The sequence below is a fragment of the Lissotriton vulgaris genome, chromosome 1_2 (genome assembly GCF_964263255.1).
Source record: "Lissotriton vulgaris chromosome 1_2, aLisVul1.2, whole genome shotgun sequence".
NCBI classification, from domain to species: domain Eukaryota; kingdom Metazoa; phylum Chordata; class Amphibia; order Caudata; family Salamandridae; genus Lissotriton; species Lissotriton vulgaris.
The window spans coordinates 158164435-158188823 of NC_141686.1; the positions used below are offsets into that span (position 1 = coordinate 158164435).

The 24389-nt window shown below is 46.7% G+C and overlaps 1 protein-coding gene across 1 annotated transcript in view; it reads right to left on the minus strand.

The window, feature by feature from the left end:
* The window catches only part of FBXO7 (F-box protein 7), a 161178-nt gene that overhangs the window by 57783 nt on the left and 79006 nt on the right, over positions 1-24389 (minus strand). The window contains exons 4-8 of the mRNA XM_086953013.1: positions 20571-20786; positions 18817-18958; positions 16979-17062; positions 15782-15877; positions 2748-2924 (exon numbers count right to left, since the gene is read on the minus strand). Of these exons, the coding sequence (XP_086809139.1) occupies positions 2748-2924; positions 15782-15877; positions 16979-17062; positions 18817-18958; positions 20571-20786 (715 nt within the window). The remainder of the gene's footprint in view (positions 1-2747; positions 2925-15781; positions 15878-16978; positions 17063-18816; positions 18959-20570; positions 20787-24389) is intronic.

Consider the following 24389-nt stretch of genomic DNA (forward strand, 5'->3'; position numbering starts at 1 on the left):
ATTTCAAGATTTAATTGAGCCAACATCTAATTGATATACCATTTATAACTGAAACATGGCTAAATCCGGCAGCTGGCCCAGATCTTATTACTGTACCTCCAGAATATTCCGTATTTAGGTTAGACCCACATGCAGAGGAGGTGGAATCGCGGTTATTTGTAATACAATCTACACTGTTAAATGCATACAATTTCCCCACAGCGATGACTACGAAGAATTTACTTTTTAAATGCAAAAAATACTCAATAGAATTCTCATCTACCGCCCTCCAACAACAAAAACTGAGTTTATAAAATGTATTAGCTCATTTCTTGAATCCAGACTAAACTACTCTAATCTCACTTTTCTTGGTGATTTTAATTATCATCTGGAAAACACCTCAGACAAATAGTCCAGCCATCTTATAGATATCATGACCAGTTTTGACCTGTTTTGCCCTGAAAAAAAATAGTTAATTGCCCGTCTAACGCGGCCGGACACACACTTGATGGAATCTTTACCAACCATACATTTCTTTTCTTCTGGAAGGCTCCCCCTTACATGGTCCGATCATCTAGCCCTACTATTTGATATTACATCTATCGGAGGTCCTAGTTCTATCGCCATTTCTCCCTCATGGAAAACTGTTAGACCGTGGCACAAAAAAGTCCCAGAAAATCATAATATTCTACTATCCTCTCCCCCACCCGGAGGAACATATACAGACAATATGGTCGCTAACTAAAATACGTGGCTAACAAATGCCACCACCCTTTTAGACACCCAAACAAAAGAACAGCGCAGTCTGAACCTTGGTACTTGAGCAAACCTAACACACAAAATTGTCAATCAAACCTTCTGCGATACACTTGTGTTAATTTTCCAGTCAAAAGTGTTGTGTCTGTTCGTATTTCACCTCTTGGACGTCAAGCCTAACCAGGTCGAAAGTCAATGTCAACTGAATTAAAACAAAGGGCTTTTCAATATCCTCTCCGCACTTCTTTCTGAACAAGGATTCTGACTGCTTCATTGCACTGAATCAGGCTCACGTGACAGCCCCTGTGACCCTAACACTCTTAATCAGATAACAGCGGTGATCGCTGCTCACCTCACTCCCATTCTAAAAAAAAAAAAATATTCAACCACACTGGAATATTTCCCAAAATCTGGAAAATGGCTTCTATTCTGCCTTAATAAAATAAAAATAAAAAGCACAGCTCCCTTCTCAGATCCCAATAACTATCGCCCAATTTCACGCTTACCCCTCCCAACTAAAATCATAGAGAAAGCACTAGACCTTCAGCCTTCAGACTTCATCAACAAAAATGAATTACTAGATACAGCACAATTCGTTTTTCGTAAAAAGCACAGCACCGAAACAGTCTTTATAATGGCAGCAGAAAACATAAGAACAAACAAAGATCGTGCTGATGCTGCTTTGATTCTTCTGGACCTCTCGGCAGCTTTCAACACAGTCAGTCATGGGATCCTCATAAGCCGCCTTCACGACCTGGGCATCAGAGATGCTGCTCTCTCCCTTCTAGCCTCCTACCTCTCGGAGAGAGAACAGCAAGTAGCCATAAATGGCTTTGTGTCAAAATCCTTCATACTCCCATGTGGAGTCCCACAAGGCACATCCCTGAGCCCCACGATGTTTAATCTTTACATCACCTCTCTATTGATCAGAGCTTTTGGGTTTGCAGTGGTGTCGTATGCAGACAACATTTATTGTATCAGTGTCAGGCAACTATTCCCGGACAGCTGAAATTTTCCGCAAATGCATGGAAAACATTAGCACATGGATGAGTAAGAACTACTTAAGACTGAACTCGGGTAAAACTGAGGGTCTGCTGTTTGGTAACAACAGTATATTCTGGTCCTCAGATTGGTGGCCATAGAACCTAGGCTCCCTTCCTACACCAGAGGAGAAAGTTAGTAATCTCAGAGTTATATTTGACAGGTGACTTACTTTTGGAAATCACGTGAAACAAATTGCTTCAGCAGTGTTTCACCTCGTAATATTATCAGGAAAATGATGCCATTTATCCCCCACCCCCATCTTCAAAAACTCGCGGTCCAGGCACGAATCTTGTCTAAATTGGATTACTGCAATGGGCTTATATGAACATTCAACCGAAATTGACAAAACTTAAAACCTTGCACAATGCAGCAGCACACCTTATCTTTGGCCTTCCAAACTTCAGTCAGCTTCTACAGCACTACGTGAACTTCACTAGCTGCCCATACGGAAAATAATTCCCTTTAAGGCCTTATGCATTGCCTATAAAGCTCTGCATAATTCTGGACCAGAATGTTTTTATCCAGAATTTTAGATAGTGTAGGCACTCCAGATCACTTTGTTCTTCAAATGCAACATACGTGATAGTCCCAGCGTTCAAGTAAGCCCTTTGGGGTAGAAAAAGTTTGTGAGCAGCACTGTAAAGATCTGGAATTCTCTTCCTCTTAATCTCAAATCAGCCCAAAATCTCCTTCAATTTAGAAAGACCTTGAAAACCTGTCTCTCGCCTTTTCTTAGCCCTATCTAATACTGGCCCCTTGCAAAGCAGTGCCAAGACACCTTCGGTCACCCCATCCCACCAAACATAATTGTACCTTCGGGTATTCAGGCATTATACAAAACATATTAACTTAATATCTATTAAACCATTTCATAAAACTATTGGAGAGAAATAGTCACGTTAAGCACAACAGCAGATATATATTTATTTTATGTATCTTTTACAAAACAAGTTAAGACAGCTGGTCACCTCTGAAGTCCCGCTGGTACAGAAAACGCCAGAGCGAGGGGTCACTGGTTGCCACATGGAGATCATGGCAGACGGTAGAGAGCGCGATGACCGACTGCATGTCCAGGAGCCTCAGGATGCGCAGCTTCAGCTCCAGGGGAAGCACCACCAGGCCAAAGACATCAGGGAGGTTCAAAGCTGCATGGAGAGCAAGAACAGTAGGGGAAACGGTTATTAGGAATAAGGAGACGTGGGCAGGAGGAAAAGAAGAAGATATGGTCAACAGAAGAAAGGCGAAGAATGGGGAACAAGTGGGAAGGAGGAAACAGGTGTGATTAGATTAAGTGGCGACAGAGGTGGGGAAAAAAGTGATGTGAGCAAGATAAGGGTGAGTGGTGAAGATGTGAAGACGTCAAGGAAAGCAGAGAGGGAGATGCAAATAAAAAGCACAGCGGAGGCAGAAGGGATGAAAAGGAAGGAGGCATAGTGATTGAGAGAAGATTATAAAATATTAGGAAGAAGGGGAACTGAAATCTCCTCCTTTTTAGAGACCCACAATCTCCTCCACCGAACCCAGACAGGCTTTCGCCCTCTTCAGGGAACAGAAACTGCCCTGATCTCGGTTGTGGAGGAAGCTAGGAAAGTAGTGGACTCGGGCGGCACAGCAGTAATCTTGCTGCTCGATCTCAGCGCAGCTTTTGATACCGTGAACCATCAGATTCTAATTCAAAGGCTTCACGACCTAGGCATCTCTGGATCCGCGCTGGCATGGTTCCAGTCGTTCCTTGAGAATAGGTCCTTTCAAGTCTTCCACAACGAAGCTATCTCCAAGAAAACCCTCTCTGCTGTGGAGTTCCACAGGGCTCCTCGCTGAGCCCTACTCTTTTTGCACCCTAGCTGAGGCATTTCTTCCTTTTGGAATCCATATCGTTACGTACGCTGACGATACGCAACTAGTGATTGGACTCAACAAATCAGACAGTAACTCTCCTGGTCCTTACAAGTGCCTCCAAGAGATAGCCTCTTGGATGAGGGACTCCTTCTTGAAACTTAACGGGGACAAGAGTGAAATCATGGTCCTGGGAAATCGCTCGCCACTCAATGTGAAAGAAATCTGGCCTACCATCTTAGGTCCTGCCCCCTCGCCTAAACCCCAGCTCAAAAGCCTGGGTGTCTGGTTGGACCAAGACCTGTTCTTCAAGCCTCAAGCTAGGAAGACAGACGCCACTTGTTTTGGCATTCTTCAAACTGCTCGTAAAATTCTCCCCATCCTACCGTTCGGGGCTATGAAAATCATGGTACAAGCCCTTGTCTTGTCCAGGTTGGACTACGCCAACGCGCTGTATCTGGGGTCCCCGCTGGCCACCATTGCCAGGCTACAAACCACCCAGAATCGGACTGCCCGATTACTGCTCAACGTTCCCAAAATTCAATCAGCCAGACCAGCTCTTAAGGCTCTACATTGGCTTCCTATCCAGGAGCGCATCAATTTGAAATCACTATGCATTGCCCACAAATTAACCTAGGCCCTCCCATCCTCAAGAACATCATACAGCGGTATGAGCCTAATAGAACCCTCCGTTCCAAATCACTAATCCTGGCATCTGTTCCTAAAATTTAAAAAGCCAGAAGCGGAGGCAGACTATTCTCTCTAAATGCCGCAAAACTGTGGAACTCTCTTCCACACCTTCTTCGGGCCAAACCCAATTATCTTTCCTTCCGCAGATCTCTCAAATGATAAATGTTGTATACTTGTAAAGCGCACAGCTGCCCCAGCAAAGGGGCGTCCCGGCGCTGTATACCGCTGGGGAACCCGTCCTGGCTTTCCCTGTGGGAGGGTCCCTGCTGGGAATCCCCAAGGTGGAGCCAGGCATCCCCGGCGTTGATGGGGCCGTTGTGGAGATTAGGCCAGCTAATGCCCAGAGTTGCAGAGTGGGACCCCAGGTTAGAGTAGGCTACGAGGCGAGAATTGTCGAGTCCGCTGACCCTGGTCCACGACCCTACCGCGCCGGGAATTGAACCCTGGTCCCGGGCCGACTTCTGCTCTCGGGTCTGCCGCCTCTAACCCGTGAGCCACACCACTCCACGCGTGGCTAGACGTGGCTATTCCCTTAATTCCAGCAAATCATCTGCCCTGGTCTCTACAAGCGCTGGGATGCCTTCGGGTAGCCATGCGCTATAGAAATACCATTTCAATTCAAATAGGGAAATAATTTAAAGTACAAAACAGGTCTAGAATGAAATATGTAGAGAAAAAAACAGTGAAGACCAGGGAAGGAGAAAGACGAGAGGAAGTGAGAGGGACAGACAAGAGGTGAGTAACTGAGAATGGGATAGTGGGGTAATGAAAATGGAGTAGATCTGGAAAAAGAATTGCAGGGAGAAGGGACAGAGAGGAAAAAGGTTGTAATTTTACAATCAACCATTGCTACATTTCTTTTTTTAATATGGTAACAGATATTACAAAGATAGGCCGGATTACTGCAGATGAAAGGCTCTGTATGAGGGCACTTAAGTGCATTGACAATGTAGCCATTCCCACATCTAGAGTTTCTGCTCTCTTCAGTACGGTCAGTATACAGTTTGCAAGAAAGCAGTCATCTCTCACGCTCTCTCTTCACTTGCTTCAAGAGAGAGAGGTAGGGTGTAGCAGGAATGGGAGAGTGCTACAGAGCGCCCTTTCTAAAGCGCCATGTATTACAGAGATAATGTTGGCAGGTGAAAGGATGGAAAGTTTGACTTTAGCCCAACGCTCCCCCTTCAGGCTCCGACATCCAAAGAAAGAGACGTAGTTCCATCACTACATATGATCAGTGTCAATTTTGCTGACTTGCAAATGGCACAGTTTTAGTAGAAACATAACGGTGCTGATTAAGTTGGTGACTTATGAAAATGTAAGGCACAAACAGGGTTCCTCAAAGATCAGGAGATCATAGGTTTAGACACTGTAAGATAGTTCAGGCCAGGTACGCCCTTTGACCGGACACGCTATCCTAAGCAGATCTGATACAGTCCAACATGAAAGAGCTTCTTTGAAACCATTATGTTTAATTAACCAGGAGGTCTATGAGAGTATTGTTCTAACACCTAGCTAGCACCCGTCGAAACACAAACAAGACCACATCCATCTATTTTCTACCAATTATTGCATAAGGCTTTTTTATACACAAATGAAAATAATATACAAATGTTAATATTCAATCACTTCCTCTAGTTGGGAGCCAGCAACAGCAGAAGGGCGTAGGGAATGGGGAAACGCATCAGCCAATTACTTCACATGATTTTATCTTCTGGTTCTCATGGAATGGGTGTTTGTAGTAAAGGGGTGGAATAGAGGAGGGGAAACTTCTGCTTGGGTCAGACCATGTACTAAACAGCCAGTACACCACATGCAATCACTACACTCACAAGCAAACACTACCCTGCACCCCCATCGCACCAAACATAATTGTACCACCAATCCGAACATTCTCATTACATCGCTCACTTCTCAGTGAAGGATGTTGCAGATGACGCAGAAGCTATCAGCAAGGCACAACCATGATGCAGGCTACAACACAAACCACACATGCAAGCCAAAAAAATGCCTCCTCATCTACAAGAGATCATGTTGCTTGATCCTTCAAGATACCAAAAATCTCAAACAAATTGAGCTCCTCACCTTCCACTCACACTATTCTGCCTAGAGACAGTTTCCACCTAAATCACAATTTAGCGGGACCCGAGAATTATTAAATGGAACAAATCCCATCCTTGTTAGCAGCACATCCATCTGTGGACACAACAGCATACTCTTAGCCATTGTCAATCCTCCAAGTGACTATTTCACAGAGAATTAAATCACTTTCCATACCCTGAAGGAATGATTGCTTAGGCATACATCTCATTAGACTAAACAAGCACTAAACTTTATTTATATCGGAAAATAAAATCTTTCATGGAGACAAGGAACACAGGCAAATTGTCACAACAACATACAGCAGGACTACAACCCCAACCAGGAACAACGAAGGGGAAACTGGCTTCAAGACAAATAGGAACAACAAATCCCCAGGGGAACCACAGCACAGAGTGCAGCAAACCCCCCCCCCCCCCCCCGGAACAAGGGCAAAGCACGAATAGATGACCCCAACCTAGAAGGTAGCAGAGGGACCAGTACCCCTAGCAACCAGGGAAGAGGAAGGGGGGAAGAAAGTGAAGGCAAGCCCCCAACCCGAACCAGAGCGGAGGGGCACAGGAGAACATTATACTCCATCCTCCAAAGAATCAAGAGGAGGAAGGAACAAGAACAGAACAAACATCCTGTCAAAAGAGCGAAAGAATGTACTCACAGAAGCCACAGGGAGGCGAGTGCAGAAGACCAAGCCAAAGGTCCTCGCAGAGCGGGGAGGCAGGGCGGGCCGTTAAGGAATCTGCGGCTAGAATCGTCTCTACCAGATACATCGTTACCGAAGGTAAGTAACTCGTACATCTGATAGAGACTACTAGCCACAGATTCCTTAACGTAGTATAGATACCCTAGCCATACGCACGGGGAAGGAAGGTCTACGAAAGGGCTCCACAGGCCTGGACATAAAAGAGGGCCCTCCAGGGGACCAGGCCAACAGACAAGGCGAGGATCCATGTCCCCGCAGGCAAGGGGAACCCCCCATAGCAGAACGCCACCGATCCCACGAGGGCAGGAGAAGAAGAAAAGGAGAAAGAGGAAGCCCATTCCACTCACAGAGGAAACAAGGCAAGGGGAGGCCAACCACGTCCTTACAGGGTTACAGAACCGTCATCCAAGGCCAAAGGCAAAGTAGAGGCAGAGGAGCAACCCAGAGGCTTCAAGGAGACAGGGCGAAAGAAGTAAGAACAGCCCAGGGAACCCAGGAAGACCGGCAGGCTGCGCCCAAAAAGAGGGAAGAACACAAGAACCTTCCCAACCCCCAAGCCAACAAACATGAAGGTGAAGAAGAACCAGACACACCACAGAGAGGGGTACGCACACATGACCCAAAAGGAGCAGAACCAGCGTCACAACGCCAGGCCGCAGACAGCAGGTCAGACCCGACAAACAGCGCAGCAACCGCAGAGAAGGACACCTCAGTGTGACAACCAGGCATTAACATTCAGCACAAGGAAATTGCACCTGCAAGTACATAAGCGCCACGGAGGGCAGAGACCTGAAGGTGACCAAAACTAACCAGCACACAACAATCTATGTACCAGTACCCCACATAGGGTATGTCAGTCCCAAATATGGGAACCCTCTTAGGAAGAAACTTCTGCAGCAGAGGACAACAGAAAGAGCTACGGGGAGAAAAAAAACAGCAGAAAGCTTGTCAAGCAGCCAAGAGAAGAATAGGAGGCCTAGTCTCAGTGCCAACCTGGTGTGAACAACCTTCAACAAAACACTCACACAAGAAGGGCTGGCCAGCAGCCAACAGAGCTACAGTCCCAACAAAGAGGACTCTCAGGCATATGAAGCACACAGATCACACAACGGGGGCGACTCTCCCCAACAAAAGAACAGCTCACCAAATCCAAACCAACCCACAGGTCACTGAGGGGGAGAAGAAGGAGGAAGCGGAGGAGGAAGAAGAGGATGAGTAGGAGGAGGCTGAAGCCCCGCCAAGAAGCTACGGATGGCTGAGTCCACTAGGGCGTGGAACAAGAGGGTGCCATCAAAGGGAAGATCCACCAGCCGATCCCGCACATTCTCCGGGAACACTCTATTGCAAAGCCAAGCATGGCAGCGAAGGGCAACAGAAGAAGCCATGGCATGACCAAGCACTTCCGAGATGTCTGGAGCGGAGCGAAGAATTAACGCCACCAGCTCCCGGCCATCTAACGCATGGTGCCGCAAGTCAACAACAGCACCCTCCTGAGAAGCTGCTCCGCCGAGTCCCACAAGCAAGATGTGACCCTCGCCAACACACAAAGTGTTAAGGGCCCGCAGAGCCGCGCTGGTCGAGGCAAACATATTGCGGCCCCAGGAGTCCAGCCAGCGGGCCTCCCGGGAGGGTGGAGCCAAGAGCGAAGGCAGGGAAGTAAAGGCGGTCCGCAAAAGGGGGCCACTGGCAGAGGGGTGGAGGGAAAGACACACTGGGTAACGCGGTGCTGGAAGGTACCGGTGCAGGAGGTGTTGTGGCAGAAGGTGTTGTGGCACCGGATAACCTGTGGTGGGACGCCCCCAGATCCCCATCAGAGAAGAATGGAGCGAACCTTCAAAGGGGAGCAGCAGCTCCCTCCCATCAGAGCCCTGGTGAAGAACCTCCAAAAGATGATCCGTAGGGAAATGGGCAGCCAGATCTCCCAATGCGCAAAATTCCCACAGCCGTGGAAACAGCACAAGCGAAAGCCACACCCCGCCTCCGTAGGGCCTCGCGGCGGAAAAAGCAGCTCCTCCGTGGGGGACGGCTGCAAACTAAGACGCCATCCCCTAAACCAAGCAGAGCGGGAAAGGGACAGGCCCGAAAGGGAGAAAGAGCCGCCGTATATGTCTCCATTGGGCACTCAACGCCCCCTCACCGGGGAACGGTGGATAGGGGGACGATATGCGGGGCCGCATCAATCACGGATAGCCCACACCCCCAAAAGGCCGGAAAACAGCCCTCGGGGACAAACTGCGACACTTTCCGACAGGGGGAGCAACGCTCTTGCGGCACAGGAGAGGGATGAGGACGACGCCAATGACGGCTGCTCCGAAAACCTTCCGAAGAAGCTGAGCGAGGAAACGAAGCTGATCTGGACATGCGGGCTGAGAGAAGTTTCATCCGGCGTTCCCGCGGCAACTTCGGCTTCAACTGTTGGCACGCCTCGCAATCAGTGGAGCCGTGATTCTCCCCCAAGCACCACATGCTAATGAGGTGAGGGTCCGTCGCCGACATCAAGCGTCCACAAGACGAACACATCTTCAAGCCTGAAGGCATCCGCGCACTGTTCCCACAACACACGAAAATCGAAGGAAAGGCCTAAACCAGCCCAGAGCATGAACCGTATCAGAGTTGCACGCGGAAAAGGAAAAAAATACTAAAGGCGTGCCGGGGCGGGACTTCTGTGACCTCGCTGACGTCACGTACGAGGATGACGCCTGGGCGGAGCCGCGTGATGCCGTCCCCCTGGCGCGCAGGGATTCTGGGCAAAAAAAATCCAGATCCAGTCTCACGCCTGGGGATAATTCTACGTTAAGAAATCTGCGGCTAGTAGTCTGTATCAGATTCAACAAGTAAGAGGAGAGGATGCTCGGTTGTAAATAATGAATGCATTTGATGCAGTGTTCTTTAAAGAGGAGAGTCTTAACATTTTTCCTAAATTACAGTAGCATTGGGTCGTTCTTGAAGAATAAGAGAATGTTGTTCTGAATCTAAGGTGCATAAATGGAAATGCTTGTAATCCTGTATTTCCCCCCCTTTACACTTCTTAGTCCGTAGGATTGCAGATTCAACCAGAGATGGTGAGCCGGTCAAAAAGATAAGCAGGGGTGCTTTGTAAAGGATGCAGCTGCTTTTGAAGATGGTGCGGGCCAGAAAGGGGAGCCAATGGTGGTGAAGTTATCATATTTCTTTAGACCCTGGATGTGATGTGATGTGCTGCGGCATGTAGGATGCCCCTAAGGGGTGCAAGTGTGAAGTCTGGGAGTCCACCACACCCCTGCCAGATGAAAGAGTATACGAGGGCTTTAACAGCAGTACTGAAGTTGGTTTCTGGAAGCACTGGTTTGACCTCCTTTAGAAGGGAGAGCTGGTAGCAGGTCAACCTTATATTTTGGCAATGTGTTCCTTGATGGTGGGTTTGGTTGTTTGCTTAAGAGTGCAGGAACAGTAGGGCTTACTTATGATAGCTAGGCCGCCTCCCTTCTTATGTGTGAGGTCCACACGATGGATGCTGTAGCCTGTGGAAAGGGCATCTGGGATGTTCAAATATGAGGCGTGAACAAGGTTTCTGTAATGAAGGTGTGAAGCTTGTGAAATCTGTGGAGAAGTGTGGCTCACTGGTTAGAGCAGGCAGACCCTGAAGCAGAGGTCAGACCCGGGACCAGGGTTCAATTCCTGACGCGGCAGGGTCTTGAGCTCAAATGTCCATGGACTCGATAATTCTCGCTTCGGTGCCTGACCTAATCATGGGTTCACACTCTGCAACTCTGGGCATTAAGCTTGCTTAATCTCCACAACGCCCCCCCCCCGCGGCGGGATGCCTGGCTTTCACCTTGGGGATGCCCTGTAGGGGCTATCTCACAGGGAAAAGCCAGGACGGGATCCCAAGGCAAGCGCGGAGATACCCCTTCGGGGGTCGATTCTGGCGCTATATAAGAAACATAATAATAATAATAATAATAATGACTAGAGCTAGGAGTACTACAGAACAAGCACTAATGAGCATGAGCTGGAATTCCTGTTCTGTAGCTTGAGGGTGTATTGTAGTTAATGTTATGTGTATGAGATTGGGTTGTTGTGTTGTGTGAATGCTATGTGAGGGTCGTCTTCAAGTGGGCGAGACTGGGTGGACTGGCAGTATCAGGAGCTGGGTGATGGTTTTGATTTTATCTTACCTTGTGGGTTGCAGTAGAACATGGGCTCAGGCCCAAGGCTCTTCCTGGCCTTAACAGAACATGTCCTTATCTTTGTCGACCCTTTGATGGGACACCATCGGCAGAACTTATCCTTTGTGCTGCAATTGAAATCTTTAACATTTTCAGCCTAGCCAATACATTTTGGAAAGGCAGATGCATTGTTCCTAATGGGGAGCCACTTAAGTATACAAGATGCTTTATCTGTTTCCATCTATGATTTCTTGAACCTGATGAGATTTGAAAGCCTTATTTTGAGAAGAGTCCGTCCTTGCCCATCAACATTCTTTTTTCGCTCCTCCTTATCCTAACTTCTCCTGCTGCAAAGTTTCCCAATTTTCTCTGAGACAATTCTCTTGCCGTATGAGGTGCCCTTGTTTTACCCTTAAAGATGAGCATCTTTATTTTCTTAAGGGCTATTAAGTTTGTTGGAAGTAGATCCACTGATATAGCAAAACTCAAATAGTCAGGACTGCCTCTATAAACAACACACCTGACCAACTACGGACGATCTCTTCGATTCTTATTTGTCCCTTAATGGCGCCCACTAAATGTTCAACGTAGAATATTAGGGGCGTGAATGGCTGATGGAAGGTACAACAAGTTTTTGATTATTTGCAGCAACATACCATTGATATCTGCCTACTGCAGTAGTTACATCTGACAGGCGCCACTCACTGAGGGTGAGTTGAGTTGGTAAGAAACATGGAGCCTGCTACTAAAACTATGCAAGTGGAGTTGCGATGATGCTCAGGAAGGGGCTGCATTGGAGCGCAAGTTTCACACTTTATGATTCACTGGGGCAGTATGTCATCCTAGAAGGAGTCCTTCGGGGTCACCCGCTAATATTGGTGTGGTGGATGGGCCCAAGACGGACGATACCCTTGTCTGTACGGAGGTCTGGAGACAAGTGGGAAAGCAGGACCCTGGGGAAGTGCGGGGGAATGGGGTGAGGGGGAGAAAGGACTTCAACGTGGTGCTGGATGCCTGTTTAGATAGATCTCGTGATCACGCGCCACCCGCAGCCACAAGCTGCTGCGCAACTACGCACGATTATCATGCACCATTTAGCTTGCCGCTCATCCCACACAAACAGCTCCGAGGGAAAATGCATAACAACCACTCACAATAGTTAGTCCAGAATCAACTTCTGGCTGGCCACCAGAGACAGTCTCCTGGACCACTCCATGTCCAGCATCTCCAATGTAGGTTGTGTAATCATGACCCAGTGCTCCTGAAGCTACGCCTGCCCAAAATGGTCATGGTCCTGCATGTGCTTTCTTGGTGGCTCCCCTCTGGTGCACTAAAAGACCAGGTGTTCCTAGGTGAAATCTGGAAGGCCATTATAGAATACTTCAAACATAATTCTCAATCTGAAGACTCCATGTCCACCCTGTGGGAGCCCTTTAAGGTGGTCACACGCAGGATTTGTGTTGCTAAATAGGCAGGGGTCCTTAAGGCACTTTGGTTGGACCCGTCTTGTCTGGGGGCAGAAATTCACACTTTGGAACTATGCTTTTTCAAATCTGGTGGGAGTTCTCTGCTCATGTCTACCCGTAGCAAACTCATGGTCTAGGAGAAGGCAGCGCTGCAAGAGACGCATTATCTGGAGAGGGTGGACCGTGCCTGGCATTACAGTGAAGGCGACAGAGCTGGCAAACGTCTGGCCAGGATTTTGTGTAAACCCTTGGGTAAGTGACCATGTGGTCGAACTTCTAGACAACCACCAGGAATGCAACAGCCAAAGAAGTGTGCCAGGGCACGTTGGTAGTCCAAAGCCTTCAAGCCACTACCACCACTGCCATGCAGCACAGACGACAAAGACCTAGCGCACAGAGTTTCACCAGAGTTGCCTGAGCCCAGGAATGCAGTCGTAGAGTTGCTGGAACCCTCAGAAGGGAAGTTACTGACCCAGGAAGGATTGGCCTGTGACATCTACAATACCAGACTGGCAGTTAAATGGGGACTGGACTTAAGCCAGATATTGGAGAGGACTTCAAGGGACATCAACCCTGCAAACAGGACCCCCCCTCACAAACTTTGTGGACCGAGGAATATCTGCAGGAAGACCCATGTCTACTGCATTTCATACACAGCATCCTTTGGGCATCATCAGCATCCTTCATCCCTTGCATCAGGTCCATTCCATAGGGATCCATTGCAACGCAGATAAAGTGCCTGAAACTGTTGAAGGACTGCTATACCTGGAAAGGTCTCTGTACTGGAGGACCTTTCTGGCCCCCCTGACTATCTCCCTGCCAGAGTTGGTCACCCCAAGTACTTCAAACCAACCGCAGTAAAACCAAAATGCACTGATTTATTATTGCTTGTAAAATCCACATCTCCGAAACCCTCCAGTGGATTTTTTTCGTTCTAGTGTCTAAAATCTTATAAAAATACTGTCTATTTTAAAAAATTGGTGTCGGATTTCTCAAGTGTTGTTTTTTTCTTCAATTGTTTTGGTGCTGTTAAATGTTTAACACTTGTTCTTATGTGTAAGCCCAGCTTCTCAGTGCCACAGCCACCCAGGATTGGGCAAATGGTCTGATAGTCAAAACCAAATGGTCCTCAAGAGGTTGGTAAGTGTATTACACAGTGAGGTTGTAGAACCACAACACACCCCATTACCTCACACAGAGCATCTGAATTTTTTAAATCGTCAAGTACAGTCTTGGAGCAGTGCATCATTTAAACTGTTGTACAGTTTTCAAAGGCCATGTAGCCAAGAGTGACAGGTTACAGCAGTTTGGACTGGTTTCTCATGATCTGTGTATCACTTTATTACAGAGCCCTGTATTTGTTTCCTATTACAATGGCAACCAGTAACACAGGAAAACAGAAATGTACCGGTTTGACTTTGGCAGGGGAAACCTATATCTTTCTAGTGACTTCCCCAACCCACTATGCAACACTGATGTCAGGACGGAAGACTTGAAAAGAGCGTATATAGGCTGGCATTTCTAACATGGACAGTCAACTTTTCCATTGGTTGCTCTGAGTTAGCAATCATTATATTGCCTAATCTGTATCCCAGAAGGAGCTTATACATATGTGTACCCATTGTCTTTTTGTTTCTAGCGGCAGTGCATGGAAGAGCTGTAGGAAAAAAAAGGAATATTGTCCATGTAGATGATAGCGCACAAAAGTTTTAAGGAACAACTGTTATGGCCAACATTTGGAAATACTGGAGGTTTAGTCATGTTACACATGTATTAAATGCCCTTTTCTGCCTGGCGAACAAGTCATTGCCTGGTAATCAAAGTGTTCACTGAACAATAGGGAAGCTAGCATCTGTAGCAGTTTTGATAAACAGATTCCTGTATGATGTCTGCAGAGAAGCCACATGTCAAACATTGGCCCTCTTTTAGCAACATAGGAAAACTGCAGCATAAGGATCATCACAAGTTTGCAATTATGGATAAGGTAAATTATCAAACCCAATATGCATCACCGAGGAGTTCGGTGTTTATTAGGTATGTGAACTGTCATCTTTCACAGGATTGGGGGGGGGGTGACATGTGGATTTTTGGGGTTAAGGCATCAAAAGATGCCTGTTGCTGTATATATCAGCCATTTTTCTCTAATAAATAGAGGCACATTTCACCTGTTGATCACAAAACTCAATTCGATATGGGGTTAGGGGGGGCAACAAGAGTTACCGCACACTGAAATTTATCAGCCCACTTGTAATGAGAGCCTTTGGAGTTTAAATCCAAGCGTAAACATTCCTCAATGAAAGAATTCCACGGGATTCATAAACTATCAGCTTGTTTTAGCCTCAGAATGGGACCTTAGAAGACACAATGTTTTAGGATTAATGGCGATTTGAAAAAGGAGATGTTTTCATCTCCTTTGCGCATCATCCAAGGATCCAACAGTCTAAATATGGTAGGTTTATGTTGCATTGTAAGCAATAAAATAAAAAAAATAAAAAAGAAACATGCCGTATAACTCCAATCTCAGAACCCAGCTCACCACAGACTATGTTCACCATGAATATATCTTCGCATTAGAGCCTGTGCAGGCGCCTCTGGTTTTTCAGCTGAGTTTACGCTGCAGAAAATAACACATACAAGCATTCAAAAGCATACAAAAGTGGAATTAGCGGACTAGGGGAGTGAACTAGCCAATCAATGAGGAGGCTTAAACTCACTCAATCCGAATGCAGTAATTGGAGGTATGTAAATTAGTTATTTTTTCTCTCTCCCAAAAATCTGTGTTCTCTGGAGTAAACATCTGTAAACAGAGAGGAGTAAGCTCCGTCCCAAAGAATATTCTTTGTCTTTTGTTAATGACATGGTCTGTAAAGTACCTACACTTCTAAAACACTAAAATGGCAGAGAAGACATTATTTCTACTCAGAAATGTCCTCAGACTGTAGCCTGTCTTCACCTAGTTTAGCAATGAGCTTGCCACAAGAAATTCTGAAGTTGTATAATCTGCACTTTACGCATCTCTAAACATATCTACTATGATACCAAGGTCTACGATGCATCAGGCTTACCTTGCCGAGCAGAAGCCAGCAGAGGATACACCAGCTGGTCTTTGACCAGTCTTGATAACTTCTGGAGATCTTTGTAGATGCTAGCAACATTTTCTTCTGCCGAAAGAACAAGAAGGTCAGTGTCATGTGGGTTTGATGAGCATGCAACTCAAATTAAAGAGGTAGGGAGCAATGTCTCTATGATAACTTTGGGGTCTACACATTCACACTGGAGGCCTTCTGACAATATACATCTGCTAAACAAAATTCAAATAAAATGTACAAACAAAAAGCACAAGGTTAATGAGGAAAAAAAGTTATGCTTACTGCATTTCTACTCTGGCGGTTCAAGAATTGTTTTATGCAATAGATGGGGTACATTTCCCCCATCTCCCCCTCACCCCAAACTTTAAGCCTCACACCATTCTCACCCCACTGTGGATCGGGAAAGGCTTTGCTGGCTCTTGTTAGTGGGAGCTCAAAACACATGGTTATTTCCAAAGAAGGTTGAGACAAAAGGATGGTAACCTCGCTACAACACAATTAACTGTCCTGAATTTGAGAAGACTAAAGAAAAACCAGTTAAGGATTATCACAGAAACACAGAATATAATTCAATATTATTGTCAAGTCAATTCCATGCAAGGAATTCACTGCAAGTTTTTTTAAGTTGGCTATGTTGCTGGGAGGACAAGAAGAAGTTGGAGGTTAGTGGAACAGCAGTAGTCACCACTGCCTTTCTGAGCAGCTGGGGAAAAGGTAGAGATCTTGAAAATGGTACCAATTTACTATTCCTTAACAAAGCATTAAAAGTGTCAGACAGTAGGAATGTTTATGTCACCCACTTCTTCAAGAGGCAGCAAGAGAGGTTGTAAGCGTGTTGGTAGCACAGTATTTTACACTCACTGCTTTCTTAGCATTATATACTAAGGACGAAAGGGAAAGAAAAAGGGGGTGGAATAGCTTGTACCACAACACTGAAAGACACTGCTTTTTTGGTGGGAGCGGGCGAGCTTGTGAGATCTGCTGGGGGCTCTCTCTGTGTAATAGCTTTCTGCAAAGCATGCAGCAGTGAAAATTTTACTACACTAATGTCCATGACACACAAATAAATGCAGGTTATTTTCTGTAATCGAAATTTGATAGAAGGTCCAGCCACAAGGCACATTTAATGGTTCTCCACTACAAAACATCTGCAAGCAGTGCAGTATTCTTTACCTTGTTCAAGGGCGTTGACGTATGTTGCTGGAGACAGCTGCAGCCTCTTCACACTTTTAATGTCATTGTTAATCTTCAGAGTGGCTGAAACATGCAACACTCAGTTAGGGACAATATACATCCATCTTTATTGCATCAAACACCATAGTGGGATTGAAAATGACCTGACACTTCAACAGGTGGGGGCTAGACAGTGGCTGGGATTCCTACTCTCCAACTCTGCTTTCACTTTCTTGACCACCATAGGCTGGGTGGTGGGAAACCAGATGAAGAGGACCAAAGGAAGGAGCCTCCCACCACAGCTATTTTTCCTAAGCCAAGCACCTTTTGAAAATGTCATTTACAAATGAACGCTCACATTTATTTTTATACCAGTCACCATTTTGAATTTCTGTTTCAGATAAGAGTCTGAAATTACTTTTGCAAACTTACGTTCACTTTCCCCTTTAATTACACAGGTTCTTTGATTGTAGGACTTGGGAAGGTCAGCAAAAAGCAACTCTGCCATCAAATTAGAATTTACCCATGTTTAGGACAAGGAGCAAATAGATGCACAACTTTTATACATTAAATATAGACCTGAGTAAATGTAATCAGTGTAATATATCGAACGATACATTGTCCTCCACAGGGCACACAGGTGGTCTCCAAATCGAGAAGACCTGCTTTAGTTCCCAATCTAGGAAACTGCGCCTTCGCATTTCGCATTTACAGGCCCTATTCAAGTTTGGATGTCCATTCCCATGAATTGTTTTATTCTGCAAGAACCACTGTAGCAAGCATTTTAATTCACTTGCTTGACAATGGACGGTGACGACACGAAGCATGTATTCTTTTGTGCACAGGTAATTCATTTTATAACTATGATGAGTTATGTCAGATCATTACATATGATCCCTTTCACCAACGTATTAGTGACAGGGCCCATTATTTGTTGTTAAATTCAACCCTTCTCTGATAATTCAGAGATTAAACAATGATTAAAATATTGTTACATTTAATGTTAATAGCCCTTGCTGATCAGAAAACGTAAGCAAGACATGGGAATGTTATATACATTGCTGAGATTACTGCACATTAATCAGGGGAAGAATGGTCTTGAACAAATTTGCTATGGTACAAAGCACTTACAAACATGGCAATTAATAAAGAAATAACACGTGTGTCAACAGTGACTTTGAGGCTATTAGAAGTTTAACATGGATTGATATATTTGAATTTCATGTTCAAACATGTCTCAGGACGAACCCCGATTTCCTTTTTTTTAAATACATAACAAAGAGCTAGCACTTTCAAACCTACTAACAGCACTGGGTTTGTACAAAGGAGGGGGCTTTATCTAAAGAACTATCATCTTCATTGGCTAAACTGGAGACAGAAGTCTCCGAACTTGAAAACCTAAAAGCATCAAGGTGCCTCGAAAACCAAAAACATAATCCCCTACCGTAGCATTTAAGTATAACCGAGCACCAATTGGTTGCATAATATCAACGAGGGAGCATTTTCAAGATTTTAGATCTTAAAAATGTTGTAGATTTTATAGTTTGTGATGTGAACAGGCATTATCTTTTGGGTCAGTTTTCCTCTGAAATATCCATATTTAAGGATCTAAAATAAAAAAAATATCTGAAAGAAAAACCACAATTCCCAGAGCACAGAGCCGTCTTATTAGATGAGCTTAATAGACAGTGCTAGTACTAGGCAAATGTGGTGCTCGACTCTCCGCGACTGGATGTGTGAAAAGGTTAGGAAAGTGCTTTAGAGGCAGAGATCACCCAGGGAATACCTATCTACACTGCTACACTGCAGGGATTTCATTGGAAGCATAGCAACCTTACCATTGACTACAAGGAGGTTTCCCATGGGCACACAGGTGAGCGTGGCGGAGCCGTCATCACACAAAGGATGTGTATATTGTAGTTTGTAAACACCTCCTCCTCGCCAAGTCTCTGGCATCGAAACAGCTTTTCCTTCACATCCCTGAGCACAGCGAAAGATGGGGGAAACATTTTAGTGATGTGTAGTGTGTAATTTGTAGCTTACACACAAAAATTGTTAGAGAGTGTGTTTGCAGTCTGACTTGTAGCTACAGTAGTTAATCATATGAGCTATTATTACCAGAATATGTTAGCAGAAGATTGCAAATAAACATTTGTGTACCAAGCTTAAGTACTCTACAAGCTACACTAGACAATGTGGTTGGTGGAGAGCGAGGATGTCAAACCTTACTACATATCTAACCATCACTGCCCTCTTTGTTGTGAGGAATATAACCTAGGCTTGAATAAAGCACACACTACAAAAAGTAGCTTGAAAATGAGATACTAGGGCACATGAGCACAATCTTCTACCTCATTCCATCAAGCTAGGTACACAGAGTGAGCAAATCGGGCTGAGATCAAAGTGTGGTCTGGGTGAGAAGGCAACAGAGTAAGGTCGGAGTAAAAATAAATAAAAATAATACAGACCACTAATCAGAAAAAAAGTGACGTGCAGGTCAATGAAGGTTGAAAAGAAACTGGGGAGCTGCCCAGGAAGAAGGTGTAGTGAAAACATCCAAGCAAAGGAGGCTTGAGGGTATGGGCCATGGGTTAAGATATGAGAGTACAGACTAGTGGAAGGTGAAGGAAGGTTCATAGTCAGGAGAAGCGGGCTCAGTCTTCAGACCACTGGGATGAGAAGAGGGAGGATACAACGCTGTGACAAGAAGGTATGTCCGAGAGGGAGGAGACGAAGGGTGTGGGCGAAGGCCAGCATAAAAGGGGCATGTTGAGTGGCAGGAAACTTAGGAAATGCGGGCTCAGGTATGGACAGTGGGATGGGAGACAAGAGAGCCAAATACAGAGTAAGGAAATAAGGAGACATGAAGTTTAGAAGTAGACAATTATGTATGAGTGGCAGGGCGCAACAGGATGCAGTGTGGTGGGGAAAGGGGGGAGGTCAGGTATTATGAAAAGGGAAAACAGCATTGCAGAGAGAAGCTGTCATGATCATAGTTTTCAAATGGGGAGCAAAAAATAAAGGAGCGAGAGTTGGAGGGTGTACAGTTCAAGGAATTGCACAGGGGAGAAGATTAGTGGTTATAACATGGAAGGTAGAAGGAAACAAGAAAGTGCAGTCCATGGGAAGACGACTTGATGTTATAGTTGGGAGGGAGAAAAGGAAAGAGGGTTTGGTTTAAGCAGAGGAGACAAGAAAAGCTATCCCAAATTGTTAATTTCAATACAGGAAGAGAAAGAGGTATGGGAAAAAGAGAATAATTGAAAAAAAGGGAATCCCAGCAATGTAATTTTTAGCATGGTTGCACCCGAAGAGAGAGGGAAGGCGAGAGGTGGTGGAGAGGTAAAGATAAAAAAATTAAAACTAAAAAAGCACTTAAGCGGGTAAATGGTATGCAAACATTGTTGGGTTTGGGGAAGCAAAAAGATTGTAAAGTAGGAGAAGAAGGTAGCATTAGGACCCTCAGACTTTGAGCATGAATCTAGTGGCTACACTGGCCATCTGAAGAGTGCAATGCTATCTCCTTACAAGCCAGGTGTGTCACCCCTATACATCATAGATTTAATTTTTCTAGGTGTTAATTCTACACCACCTGAGGTAGATAACCAGTCTCCAACATGAGCAGATGTAGCACCACTAGCAGGGCTTCGTTGGCACCACTGCAGCCCGCCTGGTGAAACAGCGTCTCCAAGGAGTGCGGAACTCTCCCGTCCACAGCTTCACTACACAACATGGGGTCTGATGGATAGCTTCCCATGAATTCCTCCTCTGAAGTCACCTCAAAATCCTTGTCCGCCAAGATCATCTCCTGCAGAAAAACATATGAAACAAGATATTGTTTACCAATGTCCAAAAGCCACCACAGAGCATTGTAACCTCACCACACTCCTCCAACGTATACACCTTTTTTAGAGCTACTGTTTAAACAATTAGCTCACCCTTAAACTCTACTAATTACCACCTATGGAGAATAATCAGAGTTGTCATAGGGAGGCAGGGATTCTTATCGAAGGGCACCAAGGACAAGCTACATGAGCTACTGCTATGAGACATTTAAATATACACATTTAGATTCAGTCCTCTTTATTCTGTATAAAGGATTCAAAAAGAATCCTAGGTAGAATGCAGGTCTGATTAAAAAAAACCTTGCCAGGATATAGTTAAAAAATTAGAGCCTAACTTGTGTACAGCATAAGTTTGGAAATAACATTCAGTGAAATAAGCAAAAGAATCCACTCTGCCTTGGACTGCATGTGTGTGGATGTCCTTAGTAGGAGGAAAACCTGTCTGAATAGTATTCACTACTCTGTATGAAGCGAGGATACCTGATCGATAACAGATACAAACAGATTGTCCTCAGGAAATCTAGACTGTGGATGGTGCAACTTAAGATGCAGGCTCAGGACATGGACACACACAAGCCCGCAAATCCCATAAATCTTATCTGTATAAAGGGTATGTCCCTAAAACAATTATTGACATGCTGCTGTGGACAAAAAATGCTTATATGAAAGTTAGTGCTTTTACGCCGTAAGTAATTTTAAAATGGTACCAGAATGAAAATGAAAGATTCAATTTGGTTATGGGCTCTTTTTACTGGAAAAAGATTTATCTCCTAGTGTGAGCATGTGAGGGAAACGCTTCCTCTCAAATGTTGAGAGGAGGTCAGTAGAATAATGCTGCTGTGTCAATACCAAGAGTAGTAATCCATATTCACCACCAACATAGTATCAAGGAAGCAAGAAGGAAGGGATGAAAAGGCTGGGCATAGGAAAATCGGACAATCTAATAAGAGCTGGGGGATGGGATGGCAATGTCCACTGCATGGTAAGCAGGTGTGCAAGGGGCGTGGCTTGGAAGCAGATTGAGCTGGCTGTGTGAGCGCCGAGCTCCGCTTCAATCTCCGGGTGATCCTGTAAATGCTTGGCCACCCGGACTGCACGCGATCAATGTGTGGCTGCCAGGGGCGCGGACCTGCCCAGGCTCCTGATCCTCGACTGCCGACCCGTGTGTTGTGGGATTTCGTCCGGATTTTCCCCAAACAGTCTGCCGCGGCAAAAACTAAAATGGCGGCAGGTCGGCCAGAGAACAAAGGCCATCGCTATGGGACTAGCCGGGGCTGTTAGCCGGAGACACACAAAGAGGACCAGCAGTTCAGAGAAGCGGAGGGCCGTCGAAGGGACTTCCTGCTGCGGAGCCCAAAAATCCTGACGACCTGAGAGCCTCGAGACCCAGTGGGCGGGCTGCACGGGTGGATTGCCATAGGTCGCGGCTGCCCAGTGGGAGTGAGGGGCCTCAGCCTTCAGAGGGCAGCACTGTAGAAGGGGGACAGGCTACGAGCCGCGCTGCGGAGGAAAGCGCACAGATGAATCGTGGCTCGCCCGTGGAGGCCACACGACGGAGGGCCGGACCGGCGCTGCCACATAGACGGGGATCCTGCCCTGGTGCACCGGACGAGGCGGACATACACCGCAGGCAGCGGTGATCGAGAGAAGGAGAGGGGGGGGACGGAGCGGTCCCGTGGGGGGGCAAAGAGCGGAGGACGTGGGCCGAATGGCAGACCGGAGGTACCTCTCTCCTACTGCGGAGAGTGGGGACGGCCTGTTCAGCGGCACCGGGCAGCGGGGCTGTAAGGGACGGCCGCGACCTGCGTGCTGTGGTGGGGGTGGGGGAGAGGGAATTGGTGACTGGAGGAGTCGCCGCGGCCCTGAACAGTGGGTTGGACGGGAATTACCCCCCCTGAAGGAAGAGGGGCCCACAATTTATCCTGGCTAATTTCTCGAGCTGAAAGAGCAGAGCGGATGGAGGCCCAGCCTGGGCACGCCATGGATAGGCGAGATGTACAAGAGCTGGATTAGGTGGATCGGCCCAACTACGACGTCCAGATGTGGCATGGGCAGGGGAGCGAGCACGGAGATCCCATTAGCAGTGGTGGCATGAGACAGTGGGAGTAATGCTCTGTTGAACGACTATGGCGGAATAAGGTGAGTGGTGTACTGAGACCATCAAGGAAGGGGAAATAGAGACCCTACGATGTGGAAACTTCTGGACTTATTGTTGTATCATCTGTGCTGGTGTGAAGAGCCCGACCTGGCCTGAGGGGATTGAGTACCACTGGTATTGTATCGGGGGATTGGGACATTGCGCGATCCCTTTCTCATCAGTACACTCTTCAGCGCCTAAACTATGAGGAAGCCAAGAGGGAGACCAGGGGCGGGACAACAACCACAGGACGAGGAGTCCAGATCACAAACTGATACGGAAGAAGCGGGCCAGTCTCAAGACCCCGGGATGCAACAACAGTTTGACAAGATATTGGCAGCGATTACGGACTCACGCATGGCCCGGCAGCAGGGCATTGCGCAGGTGGCAACGGGGTTGGGACTCCTGCGAGCTGACCACTCCAAGTTGGTTGATAGGGTGAAACAAACCGAGGATGCGCTGTTGGAGGTGGTGCCAGCCCATAAGGAGTTAAACATCAAAATGGCGGACGCAGTAGAGCTCATACAAGTCTTGGGAAAGAGGGCAGAGGACGCCGAAAGTCGGAATAGGAGGAGCAACATACGAGTCGTGGGTCTGCTGGAAAAAGTGGAAGGGGCAGACATGGTGAAATATCTGGAAGAATGGCTATGCACGGTGGTGGCGGTGGAGGAGCTCTCACCTTTCTATACGCTGGAAAGGGCACACAGCGTGCCAGCTAAGCCCCCGCTCCCTGGGCGCCCCCCTCGCCCAGTGGTGACCAAATTGTTGCACTTCCGGGACAGGGACCTTTTGCTCCAGAAGGCCAGAACAGATTGTCCATATCACATGGACAACAGTAAAGTGACGATATTCCCGGATTATACCTGGGAGATCCAGCACCGCCGAGCCTCCTTTCTGACAATCAAAAAAGAACTGAGATCGGAAGGCATTCAATATGCGTTACTGTTCCCGGCAAAGTTAAAGATAATGCTAGATGGTGCCACGATGTTTTATGACACTTCGGAAGACGCTTGGGCGTGGCTAGAGACTTACAGAGCTGGAACAGACCGCAATGAGCGGCGCTACGATGAGTCGGGTGGAGGCCTCCCTCAGCGGCAATCGCAACGCCTCCGATTTAAGAGACAAGTTCGGCGGAAGCCTACACAGGCACAGACTGCACTGGAAAGACAGGAAGCACTTGATGCGGTACTGGCTCTGTCGGGCGCACCGCTGCTGCAATCTCCGGAGGGCACCGACTCAGAAAACGGCAGGGCCCAATCAGAGGCCGAGGCCTTGGAAGCGGAGAGTATTAGCTTGACACAGGTCACTCCGGCGATGGCAGACGGACTCCTGGATGAGTAATGGCCCATTCCACGGTGTTGGGTGGGCAAAACTGGGGCCAGAGATGGAGACTCGCTCGCAGGCATTGTGTTATAGTAAAGTGGATGCT